The following is a 12,716-nucleotide window of genomic DNA, read 5'->3' on the forward strand; positions in this document are numbered from 1 at the left end:
TTTTTTATAAATATATATATATACATAATTTAGTTTATTTTTAAAATTATAATATACAAATTTTATAAATATGTTAAAGAATAATATCTCTTTTATATAATAAGTATGTACATAACGGAAATTCTTTATTTTAGGGGTTTTTTTTTATTTTTTAATGTTAACTTTAACGGAATATTCTTTGTACGCCCTGATTTTCCCACGGGCTGATTAGCAGGCCGAGCTACGGACTAATCACAATTAGTCCATGAACATCCCCAAGACCGGAGCTCCCATCTCGAGGTCGTACCTTCTTAGCTCGAGCAATCCCTAAGGACTCGCCAAGGTTGCCCAGGACTGGAGCAAAGAATCTGAAGGCCGAAGGTCGGGTCAGGGGAGCAGCTCGTGGCACGAGCTATATATGGAACTCTGACCCTCTGTAAAGTCAACACACGCAAGATAAACGTGCATATATCTGACATCACGTGTCCGATATCTCCCTGACTTCTCGGACACGCAGCAGGAACGTGCGTGTTCAGAAACCCACGGCTGGGTTGGGCCGTGCGGCCCATTATCTCCTTACCTATCGATTCGACCATACTTATGTGTCAGGTTTAGGAATTAATCATGAATGTCACAGAGTTGATATGACAAATAGTAAGGTCACGGGATGACCTCCTTACCAACTTCCAGGTGCCTTCTCCTATAAATATGGAGAACCTGGGAGTTGATAAGGGTTGGGAAAAATAGTCTCTGAATAGATATATGCTTTGTAATCAAATACCCAGAGTATATCAATAATATTGACTAGTGGAGTAGAAGGATTTTAACCTTCGAACCACTTAAAAACGTGTCTTGAGTCACCTAGTTCATTCTCTAAGATTTTATATCTGGGACGGTTCTACATTCAGCACTAATCCCTTTCTCTTCTTCTCTTAATTACCTGTTGGCGAAGAACCGCGTCAACAGTTTGGTGCTTTCATTGAGAGCAAGTTCGATTAGTGCTGCCGCAAACATCCAACTATGGTGACCACTCGGTCCAGGCATGGCAACGAAACAGAGCAGCATGATGGGCAGGAGGCTCATCATATTGCCATCCCTGATGAACAAATTCCTGAAGTCCAGCAGCGGCCAGGAAAGCAGCCGGCGGGCCAAGACGATACTGGTAGTTCGGCGCCCCGGCCACCTAATCCGAACCCGTGTTATTATACTGCGGTGGAGATGGAGAATGCTCAACTGAGGAGCCAGTTAGCATCAGCCGGTCAGCAAATCCAGGATATTCTGGCCCGACTACCCCCTCTCACAACCAACGTTAACGTTGGAAAGAGGCAAGGTGAGGCTCCAAAGTCTCGCCGGGGTAATCGGTCCAGGCATAGCCGTTCGGATAGACTTCCGGCAGCCAACTCCACCCCTTCATCACACCATCGAGAGGCCAACTTCAGGGAAATGCCTGGGGCCGGACAACAGCAATACAGCCGTTCGGTCAGGACGTCAACTCCTAGCTCTCAACCTTCCTCAAGAACGCCCAGGAGAGTTCGAGGGAATTCCCGAAGGAGATCCGGGGAGGGCCCACAACGTCAGCCCGTCCCCGAAGACCATCCTGCGCCCCGTCCAGATCGCCCAGCGCGGGACCAGCAAATTGGCAGGGCCGAAAGGCCCCCACCAAGTTTGATCCGTCCAGACGGGATCAGGATCGCTTCTCCAGTCAGGCATCCTCCATCTCCGATCAGATACCCGTCTCCTCCTCGGCCTGTCCGAGACATCCCAGCTTACGGGAGTAGTAGGAGAAACCCACCATCAGCGGGACCTTCCCGGCGTAGCAGGGCGCCTGAAGAAAGCTCAGGTCCTCACCACCAAAAAGGACTCCAAGCCTGTCCAGCAGGAGTCATTGGACTGGTAGTCGCCGGAGTGATCTCTCTGGAGGAGACCTATGCCAGCGGCTAAGTTCGGCACAAAGCCACCGGACCGCCCAGGGAGACGACTTTTGAGATCACCTCAACTCTCACAGAGAGGATCGAGCTAGAGATGGTAGTCAGGCTCGCTCGAGGGGAGCCCGATCTGAGGTACGTAATGGAGGGAATGCCCCAAACAACCTATCTCAAGATAGGAGGGGCAATAACCCACCTAATATGTACAATGGATTCGGAGCTGTTGAACAGCCCCGGAATAACCAAGGATCCCAGGACCAAACCCTCGAGCGCCTAACTCAGATGGAGGAACTGATGAGGAAGCTCCTGTCAGAAAAGGAAAAAGACGAATATGATTCGGGAGACGAGATGGAACTCTTCGCCCCCAACATAGCAGCGACGGCATACCCATCTGGTTTCCGTATGCCTCACTTGTCAAAGTTCAACGAGGACGGAGACCCGTTGGACCATTTAGGGATGTTCAACACCCTAATGATGGCCCATAACATTGGCCCGGAGCTGCGTTGCTTGATCTTCCCTTCCACACTGACTGGACCTGTCAGGAAATGGTTCAAGCAGAGTAAAAGACAGTTAATCAGCTCCTGGAAGACCTTCTCAGCTGATTTCAAAAGGGCGTTCCGTGCCTCTCAGGCCGCCTGTGTTCAGGCCAACTCCCTAGCCAACGTAAGGCAGCAGCCCGGTGAGACGCTGAAAGCCTACTTGAGCAGATTCGTGAATGTCGCTGCTCAAGCTAGGGACGCAGATGATAGCTCCAAGCTCATGGCCATGAGAACCGGAATCCTGGTCGGGGGAGACCTGTGGAAAGACATTCAGAGGAAGGGAGTCAGCTCGGTTAACGAATTCCTTAACAGAGCCCAAGAGTGGATAAACTTGGAAGAAGCTGAAGCTTCAACCGCCGGGACCAGCCAGGTTCCCGAGAAGCCCGCTGGAACGGGGACGGAGATCGTGATGGCGACCCCCGACGTCGCGCAGAACAACCAGCCCGGTGGTGGCAAAAGAAAGGGGAATGGTGAAAACAGTCAGCACGGTCGAAAGAAGAATAAGTCCGTGGATAAGTTCAAGCCCGTGTTCACAACATATACCGAGCTCACCCAGTCCAGGGAAAGTATCTTCCTGGCCAACTCTACTCGGGTCCCCTGGAAGAGGCCGGAACCATTGAAACACCACAAGGGAAAGAGAGACACTTCCAAATTCTGTCGTTTTCACAACGACGTCGGCCACAATACCGACGATTGCAGGCATCTAAAAGATGAGATCGAGACTCTCATCTGAGTAGGCCACTTGGCGCAATACTCACGAAACAGGGTCCCAGCGAGTCGACCCGCTCCAGAAGTCCCAGCCAGTCAGCCCGGGCCTCGGGTAGATCAGGACGTCCCTCCTCCCGTGGTCGAAGGAGAGATATCCACCATCTCTGGAGGACCGCACATGGCTGGAACGAGCAGAGGCGCCCAGAAGAGATATGTGAATGAATTAAAGGCCCACAACGGAGCGGAGTTCGTCCCGGAGCAGCGTCGGTCAAAGCAGCAGCGGTTAGAAAAGCAACCGATCACTTTTACGGAGGAAGACGCAGGCCATGTCCAATTCCCTCATAATGATCCCTTGGTCGTAGCAGTCTAGCTCGCCAACCGGAAAGTAAGGAGAGTGTTGGTGGACAACGGAAGCTCGGTAAACCTCCTATTCCGATCCACCTTAGAAAAGATGGGATTGACTGTCGCCGAGCTAAAGGCGACCTCCATGATGCAGTATGGCTTTTCGGGAGAAGGGTCGACAGCGATAGGGACGATCGAGCTGGTGATCACCCTAGGAGAAGAGTCTCAAACAGTCTCCAAGCTACTTGAGTTCGTGGTCATTGACTGCTCCGCTGCCTACAACGCCATTTTAGGCCGGGCTACCCTCATAGCTTTCGAGGCTATCACTTCCATTCGACACCTCACCATGAAGTTCCCTACTTCAACCGGAATCTGTACTATCAAGGGCGATCAGCTCGCTGCCAGGGAATGCTACAGCATTTCCATGAAGGGAAAGTCTAAACTCGGGCAGCTGGCGATGGCCATTCAGGGCGAAGAGGAATCTCAGGGACCCTTGGTGGATCCTGAGATTGAAAAACCTCAGAGCACCGAAGAGGAAAAGGTCACCTTGAGTGAGGACATTGACCCCCGAGTAGGCGAAGACAGATCCGGGCTCCAGGCCATTGAGGAGCTCGAGGAGGTGAACCTTGATCCGCAAAATCCATCACGGATGGTCAAGCTTGGGAAAAACCTCTGTAGTAAGAGGCAGACGGAGCTGGTTACGTTTCTCCGGGCTAATTTAGATGTATTTGCCTGGTCCCATGAGAACATGGTAGGAATTAGCCCGAGTGTCATCATGCACACGCTACATCTGGATAAAAGCATTCCTGCCAAGTCTCAGAAGCAAAGGCGTTTAGGAACAACCCGAGCTGAAGCCCTAGAAGAAGAGGTAGCCCGACTTAGAAAATGTGGCTTTATCCGGGAAGCCAAATTTCCAATTTGGGTCGCCAATCCCGTGCTAGTTCCAAAGCCCAACGGGAAATGGCGAACCTGCATTGACTTCTCCGACCTGAATAAGGCCTGCCCCAAGGATTGTTTTCCATTGCCAAGGATCGATCAGTTGGTGGACGCCACGGCGGGGCACGAGCTCATGTCCTTTATGGACGCATACTCAGGCTACAATCAGATCGCGATGAATCCGGCGGACCAGGAACACACTAGCTTCATGACCCCGACTAATGTCTATTGCTACAAGGTCATCCCGTTCGGTCTGAAGAACGCCGGAGCTACCTACCAAAGGCTAGTAAACAGAATGTTCGCGGACCAGATCGGAAAAAACATGGAAGTATATGTTGATGACATGCTCGTCAAGTCAAAGACTGCCGACAACCATGTTTCCGACCTGGAAGAATGTTTTAAAATACTACAGAAATACGGCATGAGGCTCAATCCCCAGAAATGCACTTTTGGTGTCGCATCCGGGAAATTCCTGGGGTTCATAGTTAAAACCCGAGGAATCGAGGCAAACCCAGACAAGATCAGGTCACTGCTCGAGCTTCCTTCCCCCAGGTCGCGGAAAGATGTCCAAGGCCTCACAGGAAGAGTAGCAGCACTCAACCGGTTCATTTCCAAGTCAACCGATAAGTGTTTCCCCTTCTACAACCTGCTCCGGGGAAACAAGAAGTTTGAATGGACAGTAGAATGCGAAAGCGCATTCCTCGACCTGAAGGCACATCTGGCCGAACCACCTGTGCTATCCAAGCCCAAGGCAGGAGAGTCTCTCTTCCTCTACCTGGCCGTCACTAAGGACGCGGCCAGCGCCGTACTAGTACGAGAGGAAGACCAAGTTCAGAAGCCAGTTTATTACATCAGCAAGAGACTCCTCGGAGCAGAATCACGGTACCCACTGATGGAAAAATTGGCGTTCTGCCTAATCACGGCCTCGCGAAAGCTCAGACCGTACTTCCAGTCCCACTCGGTACACGTCATGACCGATCAGCCTCTAAGGCAGCCTCTAAGGTAGTGTGTCGGGATAGCCCAATATTGTAGTAGTGTAAGAACAATGCACCTGTTTGGTTAGCCTGAATACATTGTATTTGTTGTTTGGTCAATGTAATATGCTTGGTTTGCATAATTTATTGATTAGTGCATTTTTTGTATCAATTGTTCTGTATATGGCATGCACTATCTATATTCATATATGTTTATATAACATTTAAATAGGGTAGGAAATAGACACTAAGTCTGGCTATATATACATATAAGACATATATATATTTCAAAAAATTGGTTGAAAAATGGTTGTTGCTCTGATTGCTTTTTTTTTTTAACCTTTGATTATGTTTATATGATCGGCTTCAGTGGTAAAACTGCTAAAAAGTACTCAGAACAATGAACCTGTTTGGTTAACCTTAATACATTGTATTTATTGTTCTATCAGTGTAATATGCTTGGCTTGCATAATTTATTGATTAGTATATTTTTTGTCATCAAGTATTGCTTTGTACCACTATTTTTTTGTATCAATTGTTCTGTATATGGCATACACTATCTATATTTATCTATGTTTATATAAAATTGAAATAGGGTAGGCAATAGACACTAAGTCTGGCTATATATACATATAATATATATTTATATATATTTCAAAAAATTGGTTGAAACTATACATATAATATATATATATATTTCAAAAAATTGGTTGAAACTGATTGTTTTTTTGTAACCTTTGATTATGTTTATATGATTGACGTGAGTGTTAAAACTGCTAAAAAGTACTCAGAACAATGCACCTGTTTGGTTAGCCTTACTGGTTTTATTGGAGAAGAAAACATAGATGGATATGGATTAATATTATTGCATTATTTTGTGGTTAAACGTGTATTGTATATTACTACTAATATAATTCTAATTAATGTTTTGTTTATTTGTTTTTTCAGTTCACCTTTGACAAATAATATACTATTCAAGAAATTGAAGAATTTCGAGAAGAATGGGCGATGTCATTTTTACACTTGGTTAGAGCAAAAGGAAATATGTTATAAGCTAGCTTACAATACATGTTGAGAAATTTAAATTTCTTTTAAAAATTTTTGGGTGTTTTTTAAGAATTTTCTTTTGAAATTTTAGAAATCTAATATATCTAATACATTTTGGACACTCAATGCCATATATTTTTTCAATCAAAATGCAAAATGTAGCTGCATTTAAAAAAAAAAAAATTAACTTTTAAGGATATGCAAAGAGAGCCCTAAAAATTTGATTTAAAGACACTCAACAGAGTCTTTTAGGACATGCATTGCGAGTCATAAAAATATTCTTTTAGGGCACGCGAAGAGAGCCCTACAAACTTTACTTAAAGACACCCAACAAGATCTTTTAGGACTTGCATTGCGAGCCCTAAAATACCTCACTTTTTAAGGTTCTCAAATAGAGGGCTCGCGCCCCGCAAGTTCTAAAAACTTTTTTAGGGCTCGCAAAGCGAGCCATAAAAATATTTTTTTGTAGTAGTGGATGATATATGTGAATTGATTGATATGGTGAAGACCATGAATGAGCAACTTTAGTACATGTATCTGCAGCTTCCACCTGAAAAACGTTCGACATCAAACGTGGAGATGCAAAATACGTGTGAACGACTTTACCAGAAGTATGTAGATTCATCTTCTTAACCTCAAACACCTCACATGTCTCAAGGTTTAGCTTCTTAGCCTTCACCAGGTCATCCCGACATGCTTGCACCATTGTGGCCGTCTCTACCTCCAGCCCACCCATACATGTACCAATGGCTGATGCCTTCATACCCTCAGCCTTATCCTCCTCATATGAGTGGACCTTCGTCGCAACCTTCGCCTCTTCATATGAGTGGATCGTCGTCTCAACCTCCGCCATATCTCTATCCATACATGTATGGAGCAAGAAGATCATCGTTACCTCTACAATATTCGTGGTTGATGCCTCCACAGACACCACAGCCACAGCAGACTTGGTAGGCACTACAGACACTAGAAGGGGACGATATGGACGACACTGCAGATTTGAGAGATTGGAAGTTTATATTAAACAATTACTTTTAATTAATATATTATTGTATGCATGGATATTAATTGATTTAAGTTTTGTTATCTGAACGAATTAATTTGAATATTTAATTAAGGTGTAATTGTCATTGTGTTTATGAATTAAAAAAATATTATTTAAAATTTTTTATATTTTCTTTTAATATATTTTTAAAAACTATTTACAAAAGTCGCCTTTAATAATAAATCATCAAGGGCGATTACTTGTTAATTATTAGGGAAGAAAGATGATTTTGGTACCACATTTTTTTGGGGCGAAAGGAAAAGTATTAGGAGTGACAATGTCTGTTGCCTCTAATAATGAATATTAACGTCGACTTATTAGAGGCAATTTTTTAGGGGCGACATGTCACCCTTGATGTCATTAGAGGCAATTTTGGAGTTATTAGGGGCGACATATGTCGCTAGCTCCTAAATGTACTTTTTGTTGTAGTGATATATATATATTTGGTAGAGAGAGAATTATTAAGTGAGTATAACCTTATATTTGGTAGATGATAAGAAAAAGAGTTAAAGGGATAAAAAAAAAGAGTAATAGAGAATAAAATATATTTCTAGAAAAATTATAATTTAATAATTTTTAAGAATTGTTTTGAATTAAAAATAAGAATAAATAAGTGAAAAAATTCTCTCCAATTTAAAAATAATACAAATTAGTGAGTTTACTAATTTTTTTTCTAACTATTTTCTCTTGACTTCCTTTTCTTTCCAATCAAACAGATATTTTTTTTCTTTTCTCCCCATTTTCATTCTTATATCTTTTCTCCTTTTTTTTTCTCCTCTACCAAATATAAGGCAGCTGATTTGATTCAATATTAGATGGCGGAGAAGTTGTATCAATTTACTAATTCAACGAGAGATGTACATTTGTAAATTATGAAAATTATATTTTGTTTTCTCAATTTTACATTTGACTAATGCTAATCTACACTAGTTTTACTTTGTTATATTTTTGCACTTACCGTAAAAAGCATATTACCTAACCTAATAATAAATACACCTTTCATCACAAAAAGAAGATATTCCAAGTTCAAATCGCTTTTTCCTAAGTAGAAAACAAAAGCTAAACCCTGTTGGATAAACACATTAAATATAACAAATAAAAAAAATCGTCAACTAGTTAATGCTCCTACTCAAACAATTTTTGGCTCCTTCCTTGCTTTAAAGAGAATATTTTTTTTCCTCAGTTTTTAAGCATATATAAAGGACTTTGAATATTGAATTGTTCCTTTCTTTTTCTTTTTACATTACTTTCTTTTAAAAAAAAATGAAATAAGTTACGAGGATGGAAAACAAAAAGTAAAATATACTTTCTTGCAAAGTTTTATTACTATAGTTATATATATATACTTACAAGATACTATTTCTTAATTCATCGTTATCATAATTTTGTGAGCATGCACCATATGGCGCCTAACACCAATTTCTCAACAAGTGGTGTTAGTCACCGTATATTGCCTTAAAGCTAGCATTAATTTAATTTTAAACATGGGTTACAATTTGTTTCAAAGACATATAAGTACCCATTACACCAACAAAGGAACCCGTTACCACAATTCCTCCAATCATCACCAATTCGAACCCAAACCTCCTAGCAACTTTGTTAATCTTTAGGTAGAACAGACACGGCAACATCATAGACACAGTGACACTCAGAAACGCACCGATGAATGCCATAACATAGCCAAAAAACGGAACAAGTAGAGCCACAAGCATAGTGGTAAGCACAATGAGAGTTCTAATAAGGATGCTAATCGGTCGGTTTCTTTGAAGAGAGTACTTCTCCTCAATAGCAGTGGCAATAGGTGTAACTATGACTGCATACTTGGTCAGTGGGTTAATTAGTGCGGTGTAAATTGCTATTTGTGAACTAATTTTTCTTATGGGAAGGTTTAGTGTTACTTGAGACTTCAAGTAGTTTCCAAACATCAAGTAGCCTAGGATGGCCATTGTTCCATAGTTGATTGTGCTTGTGATAAAGCATACAAGCAGTACCTGCCATAATTATTATAGCATTAAAATATATGTAATGAATTAGTGACTCTAATTATTGTCATTATAGTCATATAAAACAACATATTCATTATTTGCAATTTTTTAAATAAAAGAATCTGCTTTTTTCGGTTGTTAGCTCCTTGAAAAGCTAGCAAAATCATGTACTGATTAGCCACTTTGCAATATGAAACTTTTACAATATAGTACAAGACTTTTAATTATACTGTTGTTATTATGTTTAAAAACCTAGTACAAACGATAGACTAGAGAATAGTCTTGACAACTTTAAAATATTACAAAGTGATATATTAATAATGTGTGTCACAACTATATATATAATACCACTATAGAAGTATCGTAGTGATTAAAAAAAAATAAGTGCTTATTGGTATTTTTAGTATTTTTGTACATAAATAATCTACGACTTTAATTTTTTTATATAACGGTGTATAATATAGTTACAGAGGACATACCACAAATTTTCAAGAAATTGTAAATAATTTAAGATGTTGAAATTAAGATTCAAACAGCTTATTGCATGAATGTTTGTTTCAATATTTATACGCACAATATTTATACGCACATGTATAGGTTATTTAAATCATGATTTTGACATTTTAAATAATCTTATTTCCTAAAAATTTATGAAAGGTCTCGTACAACTACATTATACACCGTCATTTAAAAAAAATAGAATTACAACTGATATAAAAATACTAAAAATAATATCTATAGTGAATACCCAATAACTTTCCATATATATATATAAATATATATATCCAAAAAGTAGTTGACATGTTGTGTGGTGAAATTTGCATGCATACACACATATATACATATAATATATATATATATGTGTGTGTGTGTGTTTGTGGTTATCTGGCTAATTACGTACCTTGGAAAATTGGCTTCTATCTTTCATGGAATTGCACAAAGTGGGAAAAACAGCATGGCCACAATAACAAAACACAAACAAGCTTATTGTAGTGGGTAGTCCTCCAACTTTAAAAAGCTCACCCTCTTCATGGAATCCAACTCCATCAACCGCACCACCCCAAAACACACAAGTTACCAAGAGTGCCGACGCCAAAACACCTCCGGCCGACACATAGGCCAGGATTCCCAAGCTTTTAAGCCATGTAGTGGGAAGTATTGCAAGCCCAGTCAGCAGCACAAAACCTCCCTGGCCTCTAAGTTTGAGGCTTCCAATTCTGAAACATGTGTTGGGAAACAACTTGTCCAAACTGTCACCTCCTAAGATTAGAAACTCAACCGCCACTAAGTACAACTCAAGGTACATGAAGAGGGATATAAGGGCCCTTCCTTTTGACCCAAAAGCTACCTCACCAATATCTGGATAGGTTTTGATGAGTGGGTTCGCATCCATGCATCGCTGGAGAAGTAGGCCTGTGTACCAGCAGAGGATGGCCACTGAGAAAAGTAGTACTAGACTTAGCCATCCCCCTTGGGAAAGTGCATATGGAATTGACAGTATTCCAACACCTAAAAACAAAACAACAAAAAATGGTCTATTAGTTTGACTACACATCTATATTACAAAGCTTAAATAAGATAAAATTTTTACATGAGAGTGGTGAACTTGTGATGAGGAAATTAACGCCATATAATATGTTGTTTATCAACCATATTTAATGTAAGCTTCGCAAATTTCATGCATGTTAACTGAATCATGTCATATATATACGTGTGTGTGTGTATGAAACTACATCAATTTGAGACAATATTTGTACTACATATTTAGGTTCAAAACTACCTACTGTACTATAGTAATTAAAAATTTACTAATCAGCCGTAAATGTATGAGATAGATAAACCCCACCTGATAAGGCATTAATTCCATTGAAACAAGTTCTAAGAATGGTAGTGCCTTTGGCTGGTTCCAATATCTGTGGGAGCTGGTTTTGGCTTTCCATTCTCTCTTGCTCTGATTCTTCGCGATTCACCAACATGACTCTAATTTTGTTGCCCACTCACCCAGTTCGTATAGGGTGTTCGTTACAAATGCACACACATATATATTAATACACTTTGGTTGCATATATATGATGTAAGTGGGTGAGGAAGAATCTCCAAAAAAAAATTTGTTCATTTCAAAAAATAATAATATTTTTCTTTTTCAAGTAAAGTAAATGTATGACTAGTCTAGTGAGGATGAGTAGATAACCCATTATTATTGCAACATTATTCTCAACATACCAAAAGTAGTGTTATCTGCTATTTGTGAAAAATTATCAGTCAATTGTCTTGGAAAGGAGATCCACTACGACCATAATATATTTATGTCTTTAGTTTGTAGGCCAGTATCTCTTTTTTTTTTTTTGTGTGTGTGTTTTTTTAACTAGTGTTGTATTGTAAAATAATAGTCTAGAGATGTGTGCCCGATCAATTTTCGCTTCTTTTTCTCATGCAACATTATAAATATTGATGCAATAATCCTGAAGTGATTCATTCACACATAATTAAATATTAGTAAGAGTAATGATTTGTGCACCTAAAATATACACTCAAACATTACACACAGTGACGTGTCACTGTTTTTTAAAACAGTGGACTCCAATTTTAATAAATGTGATTGGTTAGGCTAAACTGTCATATCACTGTGTGTAATGTTTATGTGTATATTTTGGGTGCACATATCATTACTCTATTAGTAAAGTGTGCATAAATTAAAATAATTATAGCTTTGGCGGCGTTGCAATTACATAATTAATTAGAAAATAATTAATAATATTTTATATTTTTTTAATAAGAACTACTACAATATATTAGAAAGATGATGAAATTCCGATTTTAATGATTACCAAATTATTAAATTAAACAACGTGATTAAGTTGTTTTGACAGAATCAGAATCTAATCTAACAACTAAGCAAGTTGTCTCAACAGATTATTATAGAAATGAAAAACGAGTATAAAAAATGAACACCAAAGATTTTTTTATGTGGTTCGGAAAACCTAGTACACGGGTCTACATCCAGAGATGAAACTAATTACAAAGGAATCCCAAAGTACAACATTACAATGAACTTATACATAGATAGAATCATTCTATATTTATGCTGCAAGCTTTTGTACACCCTTCAACAAATCAAATTTCTTGATGAGACACCAACACTCTTGAACTTCCTTTACAAGGTTGATGAATGCTTTCTTCCTCCTAAAGAAAGTCTTAGCAAAATTTTCTCCCAAAGATTATTGAACTCGTTATCA

The 12,716-nt window shown here is 39.9% G+C and overlaps 1 protein-coding gene across 1 annotated transcript; it reads right to left on the bottom strand.

Moving 5' to 3' along the window:
* Positions 1-8,791: 8,791 nt before the first annotated feature.
* Positions 8,792-11,515, bottom strand: LOC133823046 (amino acid transporter AVT1J-like). Its single transcript, XM_062255622.1, has 3 exons — positions 11,327-11,515; positions 10,382-10,989; positions 8,792-9,486 (listed from the first exon to the last, which is right to left on the bottom strand). The coding sequence occupies exons 1-3, from the start codon at positions 11,454-11,456 to the stop codon at positions 8,974-8,976; spliced, it is 1,251 nt and encodes a 416-aa protein (XP_062111606.1). The 5' UTR covers positions 11,457-11,515; the 3' UTR covers positions 8,792-8,973.
* Between the last annotated feature and the right edge of the window lie 1,201 nt (positions 11,516-12,716).

This window comes from Humulus lupulus, chromosome 3 (genome assembly GCF_963169125.1).
Source record: "Humulus lupulus chromosome 3, drHumLupu1.1, whole genome shotgun sequence".
Lineage (NCBI taxonomy): Eukaryota > Viridiplantae > Streptophyta > Magnoliopsida > Rosales > Cannabaceae > Humulus > Humulus lupulus.